The following is a 16,719-nucleotide window of genomic DNA, read 5'->3' as shown; positions in this document are numbered from 1 at the left end:
CTGTGAGACATCACGAGAGCACTAACGAGTCAAACGCTCGCCGAGATACCACACTGGACCCATCGACGTCCTCAGCAGCAACCGACTCGAGCTCCTAGGTCGAACGATCTCAGCCACGAAACGAGGGGCGTCAAGGTAGTCCGCCCAAGGCCTGGGCACCCACTAAGACAAGTAAACAAGAGGTCATTTCTATGATCGCTTCAAAAGAGTGAGGAATATACAAATAAAGAAAGGTGATTAAAAGATAGTCACATCACTCAGCTTCAGGACATTCACGCCCCATCGACAAACATCGTAAGAAGAGCGCTGGCTCTTTCTACGACACATCACCCAATCCCTCACAACGGGATAAGCTCTCGGCCCCGGCTCCGTCTTCTTGGGCGCGAAGCCCGGAAAGTAGGAGTACACCCACCCTTGCAAAATAAGATAATGAATAACAATCTTTTATGATTCGATAAGGAGAAGAAATGATCTTTCATGATACAAAATGAAGGTTCATACCTCCAACAGTAGTCCAGGGCCAACAGTAGCAGGAGAAGTCCCCTTCTCCAGCAACTCGGGACGAACCATAGCCCTCATGTACCGAGTGAGGACCGCAAAGCCATGAGTGACCCAGTCCCAACGACCCAGGTCACTCAAGTCAGAAAGGAAGGGAAGAAGCTTTGTCGACAGCCTCTCCCCCTTGTCTCCAAGGTAGAGTGAAGACAAGAACCACCAGAGCGACATGCGAGCTCTCTGCTCCGCAGTGCAAGGAGGAGGAGCCTCCTTCCTCCCGTCAATCGTCACCACCGTCGGGATCCGGCCAGCAAAGTAATCCCTGATGTAGGAGCTCGGCACTAATCTAGGAACCGTAGCAGTACTCGCCACTAGGTTTCAACCAATCAGCCTCCTAGCCTCAGCCGAGTCCACCCTCATGGCCGTCGACGGCCACACCACAGCCTCCGCTCCATACGGCAAACCAGAAATCATGCTATAGTCCTCCAACGTTACCCCGACCTCGCCGAAAGGCATGTGAAAGGTCGAGGACGTGTCCCAGAACCGATCAAGAAAGGCTCGAATCAGGTTAAGGTTAACCTGAAGCTTCCTCTCCTTGATCTCCATCCACACTCGCACCAAGGCTCCGAAAGCTCCAAGCTCGATGATGGCCTGCTCCTCCTCCGACAGTGTCCTGTAAGCCTCCATTATCGTCGTGTAGCCAGAAAAGGACCTCATGTTCTCGGCCTCTTATTTTGATTCAATGTAAAGCTATTTTTAGCTCGAGTGAAAGAGAAATGAAATTACAAATGAACGACAAAAGAAAGATGATGAAAGAATGATGAATTCGAGATTTACCAAGCTCTTTACCGTCCTATAAGACAGGTGACTCTCCGCTGCCCAGATGAGACGTCGGCTATCCCATCTCTCAGCCCACTTGGGTGCTCCTCTCAGCGGACGACCACCTCGTCCGACGTTGGCCCGTCTCGGGGCCTCTTCCTTAGCAACCTCCTCCTCGGCGACCACCGCAGCAAAAGCCTCCTCTAACGCCTTCTCAAACGTAAGAGAGGGGTCGAAACCAGCATCCACGTCCATGGGAGCCCTCCCTGACGTAGAAGCCTCGCACCTACAAAATTAACGTGAATTAGGCCCCGTCAAGTGACGGCGAGCCTTAGTCAAGGGATTTTCAAGCTTTCAAAGCTCCGAAATGCCTCTTTTCTCGCCATTTTTGGCCTTTTATCCCGAAACCCGACCGCTCATGTGGTAATTTGGGTTTGAGTCTAAATTCAAGTCTAAATTCAAGACTATTCATGGGTTTGAGTCGAAATTTCGAAACCATTTTGTTATAACGACGATTATGCCCTAGAAAAGTGTCCTGAAAAAGCCGTCGCAAATCAAAAATCCGAGATGATAGGAAGTTCACCCATCACACAAGGATTCTAAATATCAAGTTTCATCGCAAATGGGCAATCTTAAGGCTATTTTCGAAGCAATTTACGACACAGCCGTGAAACCGTCACAATTTTACTCAAAATGCTCAATACTCGATGAAAATTCGAAAAGAACACATGGTTATGTTCCTTGCACTACCAATTATCCATTTTTATGGTCAATTTCACAAGGCAAATTCATTTGGGGAAAAGCCCCAAATTTTCAAGTTATTTGGGTTGAAAACCCTAATTTTCTCGACTCAAATCAAGCAAATACGGATGTTTAATGAAAGAATAAGACACATACCTTGATTAGTCATGGCAAATGCAAGATTTTGATTAAATTTTGACCGAAAATGGTTGGAATTTGAGAGAGTTTTGAAGAAATTTGTGTTTTGTTATTATGAAATAAACACGGTTCTGTCGAATTTTTACTCGGACAGAGACGAACCCTGGAAAAGACGCAACAGGTGCTGCGCCTCTTCCTCATCTTCCCTCCAATCCGATTTTCAAAAATTCGTTACAAGTTCGTTATTGGTGGGCCCATCTTTGGTGCGCCTCTTCCTCAACACATATATCGTATATTTGGTCCGTTTGATGTTTATTCTTCATCCGGGCCCGTATTTTCTAGCAGACTGCGAATTGTCGCAGTATTTTATCAAGACTTCACTTGCAACAACGAGCAAATTTATCTGACGGTGTTTCGACACGCCTCAATTAATCCCCCAGCGAGAGTTTATGACAGCCGATTGTTCCTCTCGAGACGTGGAGATTCAACCTCAAGTTTTGCCGGAGTTCGCTTGAGACCGACGCAAGCAGATTTCCCCAGCAGTTTCTACCGACGTCCTGCTGTCCTTAATTATTACGTTTTATTTCCCCTCAAACAAAGAAGTCTCAGGTATGATCTCTTCTTATGGCTGGCGAGCCTCCTTAGGTAGTCTAATGGACTTTAAACGACCCTCCCCGATAGTCGACAGATTCTAAAATATTCTCGACAACAGGTCCTTGGCTCAGACCCCTTGAGCCGCCTCGCGTCGCCGTAGTCGTCAGGTTGTAATCTTCGATTGACCTGATGGCTATACTTTAACTTTCGCCTTGTCCAACCCTCAGTCAAAGTGGGGGCTCTGTAGATACCTCATTTATGCACCTCCCGCAAGCCACCCGGTGATGATTGGGCTGCATGTTTGGTACACGGATCGATTTATGACAATTCGTAAGTTTAACGTCAAGTGATAGCTCAAATACTTGTGCCTACCCCTTGGTCGTCATATTTGTGCCGTTACGGTCGTTTGACAGTAATTAAAGTTCATTTGGAGTCCGGGTCAAAAACCGTCTTCAGTTTCTAATAAACCGTTTAAAATGCCGAGTCATAATATTCTGGAATGTTCCGGATATTTCTATTCCATATTTGAATCTTTTAATCCTTTGGCAAAATATACTCCGAAATTATATTTTAAACAATAAGGAAGTTGAGATCTACCGCAATTCCATAACAGAAACACGGAAAATCTTTCTTCCGCAGGAGGAAAGGACGCAACATGTAAGTCTGAGATTGACTAAGGTAACGATTAGTGATTGCTCGACTCGAATGTATGATGAAAGTGCCCTCGTAAGAGGAATTAAATTAAATTGATTAAGTTTATTGAGTGGAGTTGGTCAAATTGGTCGGTCATGCAGAACGAGGCTGGTAATCAGAAGGATCCGAGCTTACGTGGTCGAAAGTTCAAGCACGTAGACGCCAATAAGCAAAGTGCACGGTCTTAGAATGCAAAGGGAGAAGAGAAGGGCGGACACTCGCGTGAGAAATATGAGGAACGAAGCTCCCTATTTATAATAATCACACAGAGGAATTAGGGTTTCGGTAAAACTTTGGAAACAAATTTTGAAAAGATCTTAAAATACGCAAAAAAGAGCTGGCGAAGAGGCGTAGTAGCCACTGCGGCTCTTGGAAGAGGCGCACCAGGTGCTGCGTCCTTTCCCAGGAGTTTCCTCCCGCGTAAGAAAGATTTTCCGCGTTTCTGTTATGGAACTGCGGTAGATCTCGACTTCCTTATTGTTTAAAATATAATTTCGGGATATATTTTGCCAAAAGATTAAAAGATTAAAATATGGAATAGAAATATCCGGAATATTCCATAACATTCCGACTCGGCATTTTAAACGGTTTATTAGAAAATGAAGACGGTTTTTTACCGGACTCCAAATGTACTCTAATTACTGTCAAAACGACCGTAACGGCGCGTAGATGAGGACCAAGGAGTAGACACATGTATTTGAGCTATCACTTGACGATAAACTTATGAATTGTCATAAATCGTTCCGTGTACCAAACATGCGGCCCAATCATCACTGGGCGGCTTGCGGGAGGTGCAGAAATGAGGTATCTACAAAATGCAACCGCGTCCTTGCATGTGACACCAACCACTAACCCGAATATATTTAGGCAAAAAGCAATCGAATTTCACATACGTGCAAATTAATGATACATGTTATGCAAGGAGTAACTACTCACAATCCTACATCAACTGGTCATGAATGACACCAGTTTATAAGGCTCTAAATTTTAGAAATTATAAGTAGTTTGCAAAAATTATCAGGTCAAGTCTATTTGTTCAGCTGTATTTTAACATTAACTCATAGATATGCAGAAGACAAAGCTAAAAAGATATCAGTTAAGCAAGGCTTAAGTAAAAAGGACAAATTATAGTGCAATTTCATCATTGAAATCCACCATTCCGGCTCAACCTATATTCAGAAATAAACGTGGATTTTTTTAAGCGTGGGTTTTTTTGAATTTTTCGCATTTTCTAATTTTTATAAGATTTTTGATTTTTATAAAAATAGACAACAATGCATACAGAAATTAAACGTGGATAACAAAAATGCAGTAAAGACAGCATGCAGACACAGATATGGATGCATAACCTCCCCAAACCAAACCGTACAATGCCCTAATTGTACTCAAAAATAGTGAAAGGAAATGCAAACTAAAAAGGAGAGAGCGGAGATGCGGAAAACTCACAAGAATACGCGAAGTAGGGACCTCCCCAAACCAACCAGCAACAAGGGAGGTCGCTAGATAGCCCCAAAACAGCGTCACAGGAAGCGAATCCAAACAAGCCTACTCGATCGAAAGAATAAAGTACTCGATCGAGGAACAAGGGCTGCAAAAGTGTTCGATCGAGGAAAAATGGTTACTCGATCGAGATGTCTGTTTCTGTGGGTGCTCGATCGAGGAAGAGGAGTGCTCGATCGAAGGGCTCAAGCACTCGATCGAGTAAAAATAATGCTCGATTGAGTGGTACCTGAAGACAAATGACGACCAAAAACCAATTCTAAATCGTTCACAGCCTATGGTTTAAAAACCATTTATTACACACACAACAAAAACTGAAAAGCAAATCAACTAAAAATTTAAACTTCGGGTTGTTGGAATATGTGTCCTCAACAATAGTGCAATCACATGATTTAATATCATAATTAAATCTCATAAGAAGAATACGAAAGGGATGATAAATGAAATAGTCAACCGATCAACGTTAATCGGTAACGATTGGCTTGTTAGAGAAAGATTAAAGAGTAGAGAGAATGATGCATAAGGCTTTTGCTTGTAATGTGTAAGAATAATGATAAGAGAACAATATTCTCTTAATAAGAGGAGGGAGCACGGTTGGAGCATGCATCAAAATGCCAAGGATTGCATCTCCCTTTATGCTTTTTCTCTTCACAAGATAGTAGGTTGTGTAAGATGTGTAAGAGTAGGTGTAAGGCTAGTTGTAGGTAGGCATCATCATCCTATTTTATCAAATAAAATAAAACAACCATAACCCACTAATACTGCCTCCATTTCGGTCCATCATATAAAATGGTCTACCATTTTATTTTGTCAATTTTTCAATTATCACACAATATGTCACATGTAATATGTTACATGTTATTAATTAATTTAATGCATATTTATCACATAAATATAATTTTATAAATTAATTAAATTATATACAACAAATTGACTAGTGATACTTGATCATATAAATAAAATGGGTCCTATAATTATAATTCACAACATCTTTTAATTATAATTAACCATTCATTCTTATCTCTATCGTTTCACAAACAATAAAAAATTTTCGTAATAAAACATTTCAATTACTAAAATAAATCTTATTTAATCCCATTACAATAAAATATAAATTTTCTCTCTCACAAATGAATTGTTCAATTTTAAGGAATTGATCAACTTGTATCGTCATACAATTAATCAACTTTACTGATTAGGGCATCATCCTTTAGGTGTGATCTGAAGGGATCAACTGACCACCACCGTCCCATGACAGTAACGTCAAACTCTAGAAAGCCAATCGTCACCGATTAATGTTGATCAATTGACTATTTAATTTATCATCCCTTTCGTACTCTTATTATGAGATTTAATAATGATATTAAATAATTTGATCGCACTATTGTTGAGGACACATATTCCAAAAATCTCCCACTTGTCGGAGACAAGTGTGCGTCACCAATTCTCTTGTCCTATTACAATCTCCCACTCAATGCAAGGTGTCTCGCAGGTCGTACTTGCACTTGATCATATCTTGAGTGGTTTCCTCGATCTGGAGTGTAACTGTCTGACCGGAATTATCTACCATAGATACCTCTCGATCGTGGCCATGCATTTCCAGTTCACTACTCCTCGAGTGGCCTTGATATTTCAAATGACCCTGACAAGGGGGTGGACAATTCCTATCGCACTATTCCCTTCGTTCAGCCACAGTTCATCATAACCCAAAATATACCGATTTGACCTTATTTACGACAGTCGTAGAGCATAAATCAAAGCTAATCAGAATTTGTGCCAACTTGGGCGAATAGTCTCTAGTCAAAAGAATTGACTCATAAAAATACTATAGTAGCTCTTGCCACGACCAGGCTTTATGAATTACCAGAACTCTATAAGCGGTCACTGCCCGACAGAGTGTCCCATACAGTCTGCCTATGTGATCGACTAGTCATCCTATATGACTCTATGGCACTTGAACTTGCCATCAATCGTATCACACTCTAGTCACTTCGAGACGTCACCTCATATAAGTAACTAGGAATGAATACCATGTCAATCCAGTTCACTTTAATGGGGTTCAATTTGTCTCTACAACCCATTTAGATACGACAAGGTAACGGGTGAGTTTAATAAAACTCAAACGATTAATGCGATTGTCATATATGAATAGTCAATACACTATTACTACTTCATATCTTATAATCTTTAGTGTACCTTTTACACTAGTCGAAATGCAATAAAAGCTTGGCAAGTGGATATACCCTATATCCATATATTCCAACTTTATTAATTGCTGTTTCTTTCCATTCAATGTCATCTCTAATGACATGAATTTATCTGAGTATATGTCTAGAATTCTTACTAGACTTGGGCTTCTTTAACTTGAAAGATGCTCCCACTGTTATCGTATAACTTGTGATAAAGTCATTTGTAGAGGGATTCACCCTTAATCCCTACGTTGACCATTTTATCACAATTTACTTAGATTCCTTTTGTAGAATTTGCAATGCGCGAAATCAAAACACTTTTCTAGTCTCTTACTCCTCAGTCAATTAGACATCCTAGGATTTCAAAAATTCTTTTCGGTTTGGAAACTAAAGTTTGTGCAACCCTTTAACACATAACTTAGTTCATCAGCGAAACATATGAACGAATCCTTAATTCTTCTCAAGAATCTCAAGGATGTTCTTTAAGGCTTTCATAAGCCATATCATGGGAATTATCTTGTTATTGACTTATCATGCTCTAGGCATATGATACATCATGGCACGTGCGTCTGTTGGCATATATGATCATTCCAATGGCGAAAAAATTAGAAATAGATTTCATGTAATCAACAACTTATTAATAGGTTCAGTGAACGACTATGACTCTACTATAGAAATTCCACTTTCATCAACATGAACAGCCTATTCAACCTTGTTGATATACAACAGATACGAAAGATCTTATCCTCATAAGATTCTCAACTTTATGCCAATATTCTCTCTCATAGATTCAAAAATCTAGAATACTTTTCACCCTTTTCCAAGTCTCCAATCACTCTTTCAAGAAGAGAGCATTGATACATTATTCTCAATAAGTATTATGTCATCAACATATAAGACATGGAGAAATGATTCTGGCTCCCACTTAACTTCATGTATAATCACGATTCTTCAATCATGTAAATGAAACCATTCACTATTATTACATGAACGAAAAGTATAATCCTTTAATGCTTGCTTAAGACCATTGTAGGATCACTTAAGAAAGCAACGCATAAAATGTTAGGATTATTAGATCTTCATCTAAGGTTTTGTGTTCCAAACACTCCCTTCTCTAAATTCACATTTTAGAAAAGCCTATTTTTAATATCATTTGCCATTCTTCATCAAAATAAAATGCGGCAATTCCTAACATAATTTATCTTGATCGACATCTTCATGTCAATCTTATGCATTTGAGTACTTTAAAGCTCTTATTTACCTTTAAAGATACCCTCGCTTTAAAGTAAATCTACTCTTGAGTTACAGTTTTCGGATTGTAATGCTATGGCTCGTATGTAACAAGGTCATAATACTATCACTTTCACAAAGCAATATTTTAACCAATAAGACATGTGCGCTAAACTCCCACTGAGCTATACTCCCACTTTATCTTTATAGATTATAGTTCCATTAGTTTCACAAAGTAACACATTAACTATAAGATATGTTTGTAACGATCCAATCTACTCTGGATCCCACTGTATCTCTCAGAAATACATTTATCTTCTTGAGAGATAGCTTTGTGAGTTACAAACATATATATGTTGGAGTATTAGGAGTTTACCTAGACTATGCATTAGCTTACAAAAGGCCATCCCTATCATGGAAGTTTGATTCATTTTATATGCCAGCCTGATCCATGCCATATGTTAAATAGACTCTCTATTTTAGGTATCTCCTGGTTGACCATCCGTTTAGAATTACTTGTCCATTTTCGATTGCAAATTCCCAAAATTGAGTTCAATGACTCAAACTGACTCATATTAATTTGATCTTATGGATAGTGACACTAGGTCATAATCCATATTTACTAAATCAAATTTATTACTTAGATCTTTGCCACTACGATCGAATCGTAAAGCTTTAGTACCTTGTTTAATTGGTTCTCTACGTGATTTAGAAATTTCTCAAATTTCTCAAATGCTTCACTTTATATTTGATTAAGTAAATATACCCATATCTGCTTAAATCATCGTTATATATGACGAAGTAGTCATAAATTCCCTTTGCGGTGATGCTTATTAGAACACATACATCGGCATGTATTAGTCTCAACAAATCACTTGCTCATGTCCCTTTACCACTAAAGAGAGTACAAATCATTTTGCAAAGGAGACAAGATTCGCATATTCCATATGATTGAAAATCAAATGGTTCATTAAATCTAGTCGACACTAGCCTTTTAATACGTTTCTCATTTATCTAACCTAATTGAAAAAGCCAAATGTACAAATTATTTGGATTACTAGATATGAGTCTTTTGGATCGTATTATGAAGATATCTTTGTTCGAGTTGGAAGTTTCTAAAACTTGTATATCATAAAGATAAGTGACATGGCTCATAGCCATGTTTGTTTTTCAACAAAATACAAACCCTTTCATGTCTAACATAGAAATGGAAATAAAGTTTTAGACAAAATGGGTACATAATCATCATTATGTTGATTACAACTCAAAGAACAAATAAGGAAGGTGACCTTATTTGTGCCCAATATTTCGAACCTATATACAATGTAAGGGATATTTTTTTTCCTCGTAAATCTCTTATTTTGTTATGCATGCACTAGATCTAAAGAACAAATAATTAAGAAGTTAATTAGTTCACTATTAGAAGAGTCTAATAATAGGTATATGAACCTAACACGGGTTGCCTCCCGGGTAGCGCTAGTTTCAGATAGGTCCCAGCTCGACCATCTTTTCTTTCTTCAACAGCCATTCAAATTGAGCCCAGTCAAAACTGCTTAAAGCACGCAGCAACCGATCAAATAACTGCGCATGTGCTACACAAAACTGTAAGTAGCACCATAATAAAGAAAGAGAATATGAAAGCAATATAAAGTACTGTCTGAGCCTAACAAATTTTTGATCACAAATATGGTGAAACTTTATAAGCTTATTTATCCAACTGGGAGGGGGTGGAATATTGAAATATATAGCATAAGAAATACGAGGTAATTTACTTTTAGTCATAGCAATAATCATGAAATCATATTTAATTACCTCAGGTCGGTCGCTCCTTACGTCGGAATCGTTGACAGAAAAGTATATTACCTATTCCGTGCTAGGAACAATCACTGACTCATCTACCTTCTCGTTCCCCTCCTTCGTGGGTTCTTTCCCGTAATCACAGCCTCTAAAGCATCCAGCTCGGCTTTCCAAATGGGGGATTCACCATAACCATTGTCTTCTTCAAAATCGTCATCCGAAACGAACCCAGATGACATAGCAATACTCTCCATGGCCACTATGTTCGATCGAGTAAAGATGGAACTCGATCGAGAGCTGTCCTATTGAATTTTACTCGATCGAACAAAGAGATTTCCTCGATCGAGTGGTTCCTCGTGAAAAGTGTTCGATCAAAGGGTGTAATCTGCTCGATCGAACTCATGTTGTTTTACAGTGTAGAAGTCTTTATATTGAGCTATTTGAGACTCAAGTTCCTTGATACGAGCATATCTAAATGTATCAATTTCTTGCGCTCGAAGTGCAAGAGCCTTCACCAAAGACTTTAATTCAGTAATCCGTTCTTTCACTTTGTCAGGAGGAGGAGCTTGTTGTTGCGGTGGCCAGACGAATGGAGACTTTTGATAGCCTCGTTGTTGAAACAGATATGGCGGCACATATGTAAAGGAATGACCAGCTTGTCGATGCTGCCTAAACGCATAGACTTCATCGCGCCAAATTTTGATACGGTCGTTTCCCGCTAGACAGATAACAACATTGTGCCCTGCAGCACCACATCTCTCATAGTAAACCACCTGTTGCGCCATAGGATGGAACATAGGTGGAAGATCAAAGGTACTCAAGCCTTCCCTTTGATGATCTTTTACCTAGAACTGTCTAGGTAGGACCTGTAAGGCCTATCAAAAAAACACTAGAGAAAAAGATGAGAACTGCTTCAAGGAATTAATCCCTTGAGGCTAAAGATAGACAAAAATAAATAAGTAAATAAAATAGTTGCCTTCCCGGCAACGGCGCCAAAATTTGGTACCGTCGTTACAGTACCAAAATTACATACCTAAGTACTACTAACAGAAGTCAGCGGTAAGTAGGGTCGATCTCCACAGGGAGGCGGTCACTATCTACTTGTTAATTCTAGTATGTCTATGGTCACAATTGGAGGTTTGAGTTATTTAAACTAAACTAAATGAGATTAAAGCAAGAGAAAAGATTAAGAGGGATTAACAATAAAGATAGAGAACTAGGATTGTCGGGTCATCAATGAATGTCAGATAGTTGCAGCTAAGGTCACAGATCGGTCACTTGTATCGGTCTAATGGGCAACGAATATCTCCTTCCGGTCTCAATTCGCCCTAAAACACTATTAGCTTAGCTTCCGACCTCACTAAATCATCCTAATGTTCACTGCAAGTTTTACCCATTCCAACCTTCCGGTCTAGGTCAAAGCTTACCAAACCAATTAGCTAAATGCGTCGACTCAAGCAACTAATTACAATTATATGCAGTGCTTAACAACAAAGTTATGATAGCAACAAAAGATTTGAAAACCTAATTAGCAACAAACAACAGTTCATTGAATCCCCTAAATCCTGGCGGGAGAATTAGTTAGACATAAATAGAAATAGATCAAGAACAAGAGATGAAAAAGAAACAAACATAATAAAGACACGAGCAAGAGAGAAATAGCATAAAACAGAGAGAGAGAGAATTACAAGGATTAAAGTTCGGAAAAGAGTAGCAAAACATCCTGCAGTATCGAAAGGTAAAAAGAACTCTCTAAACCTAATGACGTATTTCCTATTTATAGGAAAGATAAATATTAACCTAATACCATATTAAAACCTTGCGGTAGATAGAAAAGTACTCGATCGAGTACTTTAAAACTCCTGTATCGAGTAAATTATAGCAAAACCTCTCGATCGAGTGGAAAACCTACTCGATCGAACACTATCTAAAATAAGCTATTCGATCGAGGACTTAAACTACTCGATCGAACACTATTCTACTCGATCGAGTGGTTTCCAGCACATAATTCCTGCTTCACGCACTGAACTTCAAACGGCTGCCATATCTTGTTACTTGGGAAAACAGAGCGTTTCCAGTGGCATTGGAAAGCTAAGAGGACAAGCTTTCATCTACAATTGGAATCAGCTGAAAATCAGTTGTAGAACTCGAGATATGGCTCTTCAAAGTAGACACTAGTAATTTGAAGTTCTTCCCTTGCTCGCCTAGCTATCTTACTTCTTTGCGCATCACAATTAGTAGTTTCCAAGCTCCGACTTTACTCATCTCCTAAATGCATGCATAGGGACATGTATTAAGCTTGATTTTTCTCCTCTCCGATTCATACCTGCAAATAATACATGAGAAACCAAAGTAGACTATTCGGGGACATTCGTAGCTAAACACTACTGAATATGCGTTGGAATGCGTGCAAATGAAGTAAAAAATACCTATATAAAATGCACGCATCAAATCTCCCCAAACCAAACCTTTGTTTGTCCCCAAGCAAACTATATGCAAAACTAATGGAACATAAAAGAAAACTCAGAGCTAGCTACAAATTGTCCACTTAAACCAATTTAATGCAGCAAACTAATACTTATAGCAAAACTTGTCAAATGCAAACGAGTTGTAAGATGTTTCTAATAAAGCTGAACCATCGAACTTGCAAGACCTTTAATGATGGACTCTCACGGGCCACTCTTCTGTCATGATGCAAAGGGTAAGCATATGAATTGTAAGAGAAGAAGAAAAATAGTCACTCACCTAAACTACGACCCACATAAACATGCATGCAGCTAATATGATATACAATTCTCACTACCGTACACATACATTCCAACCAATCAATATCTGTCACAGCCGAGAGCTTACAAAAGTTATGGGAAAGTGAGGCTATGGGTAAGAAAAGACAAAACATTTTTGGAAATGTGAGGGTATAGGCGGCCGAGCTAGTACCTGAACAGAAACAAGTGGAACATATCCATTTCTAATCCATCAAAGCACAATGCCCTTATTTGGCATTCAAACTCACCAAACCGAACTGAACAAACTCCTCAATAGATATAAATAAAGCATAGGAGTAAAACCGCCAACAATTAAATATTTTTTTTCTTTTCTTTTTTCGTGGTTTCTTGTTCTTTTTTTTCTTTTGATTCATGTTTTTTCATTTTTCAAATTTTTTTCATCATCCTCCTTTTTCTCTTTTATGTTTTTTTAATTTTTTATTTTTTTTGATAAAATGTAAGTATTATATCAAAAGAGAAAAGTGGTCCATACAATAGGAAAGAGCTAAAACAACGAAAAGAAACACATGGGCTCATTTTCCCATCCAGACAAAACGGGCTACCATATGCCCATCAAACATCAACTTGTACCAGATCCGTTTTGTGTAAACAACAAAACCAGATCTCCCAACCCCTATTCTTCTTCATCTTTCCTGACAATCAAACTCAGATCTCAAAATTCGTCTTCTAACAACAACCCTCATTAATCAATTGCATCATTATCAATGAGTCCTCGAATCCATATCTTATCTGCATTAGCCATCTTCATCGAGCACCCCTTAGTCCTGATCTTCATCTCATCAACAATGGTGGCAGCCACCTTTTTCGGTCTAATCAGAGTGAGCTCATGTTTGCTCAAGTTACGTTGCCTATATATATGATAAAAACACGCATTGAAGACCGCACTAATCATATCAATCTTGATCTTCGATTGCCCCCTTCTCAAGCTCCATTCACGGAAATTCTGGGTAGGTAGCAGGATTCCAAGCCATCGACCAACTATCTTAATCACCTCCTTACTATAGGTGCATGTAAAGAAGAGGTGATCCATAGTTTCAATTTGATATCCACAAATGTAGCAGGTATCATCCGTACTTATACCTAATTTATACAGCTTTTCATTGGTATTCATTTTTTTTTTGTGTTGATAAATCCATGCCATGAAACCATGTCTAGGTATAGTCAGCTGATTCCAAACCATATTATGCCAGTTGACCTTCTCGCCCTTGTCTCTTAAAAACTCGTAACCTCTTGCAATAGTGTATTCATTCCCCGGACTGTCACTCCACTGGTTTTGCTGGTAAGCGGCAGTAAAGGCTTCTTTGACCTGATAAACTTTCCTCCAATACCAGCTTGAGGATGCTGGTGGAGAATAAGAGTGCCAGTCCTTATTCTTAATGTAGGTGTGATTGACCCACTTGATCCACAGGTGATCAGCTTTAGAGGTAATCTACCAGACTAGCTTCCCTACTGCTGCTTTATTCAAGATAATGTCATCCATAATGTCCGACCCTCCTTCTTCTTTAGGTTTACAAATTGTATCCCAGGAGACCAAAGGAACTTTTGTGTATTCAGTTCCACCATCCCAAATGAAGTTCCTACAAATCGCTTCAATTCTATGAATGAGTCCATTGGGTAGAATGAACATAGATGCCCAGTAGGTATGCAAAGTGTTGAGAACAGCCTTGGCAAGAACTAACCTCCCTGCATATGAAAGTTTTTTTGCACCAATAGACCTAATTAGTTGCACAATTTTATCCACTAGTGGTTTACAGTCCAAAGCAGAGAGCCTAGTAGTCTTGATAGGTACCCCTAGGTATCTAAAAGGTAGGGTTCCTTCCACTAGACCAGAAACATGCATTATCTCCTGTTTAATACTTTCTCTTACCCCATTGAAATAAGCATTAGATTTACCTTTGCTCATTTTAAGTCCCGAAGAAATAGAGAAAGTAGAAAAAGTTCTAAGGATGGTCATCATAGAATGAACATCTCCTTTGTAAAAAAGCAGCACGTCATCTGCATAGGTATACACAATGGATGATAATTGAAACCTCCATTAGTAGTAGAATATTTCAGCAGTCTTGAGAGGTATTCCATGCAGATAGTAAATAAGAGAGGAGATAGGGGATCTCCTTGTCTCAGCCCCCTTTGTCCTTTAAAAAAACCAAACATGTTGCCATTGAGGTTGAGGGAATAGCTTGCTGTAGTCACACACACCATAACCCATCTCCTAAATTTCATGGGAAAAACAAGAGTTTCCATCATTTGGTTGAGAAAATTCCATTCTATGGTATCATATGCCTTTTGAAGACCTATTTTAAACAAGCATCTAGGAGATATGGCTGACTTTTCATAAGATTTGATAATATCCTCACAGATTAAGATATTTTCAATTATGCTTCTCCCCTTGATAAAGCCACCCTGAGTAGGAGACACCAAATCTGGTAACACACCTGCTAGCCTGGAACAAATGAGCTTAGATATGCACTTATAAATTACATTACAGCAAGCAATTGGCCTATATTGCAAGACAGTTGTAGGCTTCTCCACCTTGGGAATGAGTGTAATAAGAGTACAGTTTATTTGTTTGAGGAGCTGGCCAGTTTCAAAAAAATCAAGGATAACATTGCATACTTCCTCCCCCACAATATCCCAAGTGTCCTTGAAGAACTTACTAAAATACCCATCGGGTCCAGGATATTTGTCATTAGGAATGTGGAAAATAGTCTCCTTAATCTCTTCTTTTCGAATAGGTATCATTAAGCTTTTCTTATGGTCTGCAGAACAAGTACTTCCATTTTTGACAATAAAATTATTACCTCTTTGAGTAGAAGACTTTGTACCAAGTAAACTCTCATAATATTCAAGAAAAGCTTTTTGTATACCCTCTTCATCAGTATTAAGCTAGTCCCTGTGATCTTTAATCTGTTGAATAAAATTTCTATTTCTTCTAGCTCTAATAACGCCATGAAAGTAAGAGGAATTAGCATCTCCTTCAGTAATCCAATGGGCTTTAGCTTTCTGTTTCAGAAATAGAACTTTGGGTTGTTGAAGAGACTTAGAAAGCTGATTGGCATTGTACTCCTGTCTGATTAACTCCCCATCACCTGGCTTAAGAGCCAGCTGTTGTTGAAGTTGGTGTAAATTGACACTTGCAATATCAGCTTTATTTTCCACGTCTGAGTAATGAGTTCTATTAATTTTCTTTAATTCAGGCTCCAAAAACTTAAGCTTTTTCACCACTTCAAACATTTTTGTCCCATCTATATGTGTGTTCCATATCTGCCTGACACATTCATGAAACCCAGGGGCAGCACTCCACATATTGTAATACTTGAATGGCATATTTTTATGATGTCCTTTGGAAGTCTTACCCACCAAGCAAGGGGTGTGATCAAAGTATCCTTCAGGAAGGAAATTGGCATAATAATCTGGAAATTTCAAGGACCAATCATGATTTACAAAGAGTCTATCCAACTTACTATACACTCTAGTTTCAGGAGGTTGTTTGTTATTCCAAGTATAGTAAGCTCTTGTTGACTGTATATCCATCACCTCACATTCCTCTAGACATTGTTGAAATGGCTCTATTCAGCATTAGAAAAAGTCCCTCCTAACCTGTCACTAGCTTGAGTGACACAATTGAAATCACCACCTATTACCCAGGGACCCTGTGTACACCTAGCAAGTCTCTTAAGATTGCTCCAAAGAGGCTCCCTTTCTGTGACACCATTAAAAGCATAGACAAAGTAATAGTA

At 38.9% G+C, this 16,719-nt stretch overlaps 1 protein-coding gene across 1 annotated transcript; it reads right to left on the bottom strand.

Moving 5' to 3' along the window:
* Positions 1-15,865: 15,865 nt before the first annotated feature.
* LOC141632502 (uncharacterized) lies at positions 15,866-16,513 on the bottom strand. The gene has a single exon (XM_074445049.1). It carries the CDS (start codon positions 16,511-16,513, stop codon positions 15,866-15,868), a length of 648 nt encoding a protein of 215 aa, XP_074301150.1.
* Between the last annotated feature and the right edge of the window lie 206 nt (positions 16,514-16,719).

The sequence above is a fragment of the Silene latifolia genome, chromosome Y, assembly GCF_048544455.1.
Source record: "Silene latifolia isolate original U9 population chromosome Y, ASM4854445v1, whole genome shotgun sequence".
NCBI classification, from domain to species: Eukaryota; Viridiplantae; Streptophyta; class Magnoliopsida; order Caryophyllales; family Caryophyllaceae; genus Silene; species Silene latifolia.
This window is presented reverse-complemented; position numbering and strand designations above follow the sequence as displayed.

Excerpts from the sequence above, each read along its gene's own strand:
- LOC141632502 (XM_074445049.1), bottom strand. The coding sequence starts at position 16,513 with ATGGATATACAGTCAACAAGAGCTTACTATACTTGGAATAACAAACAA.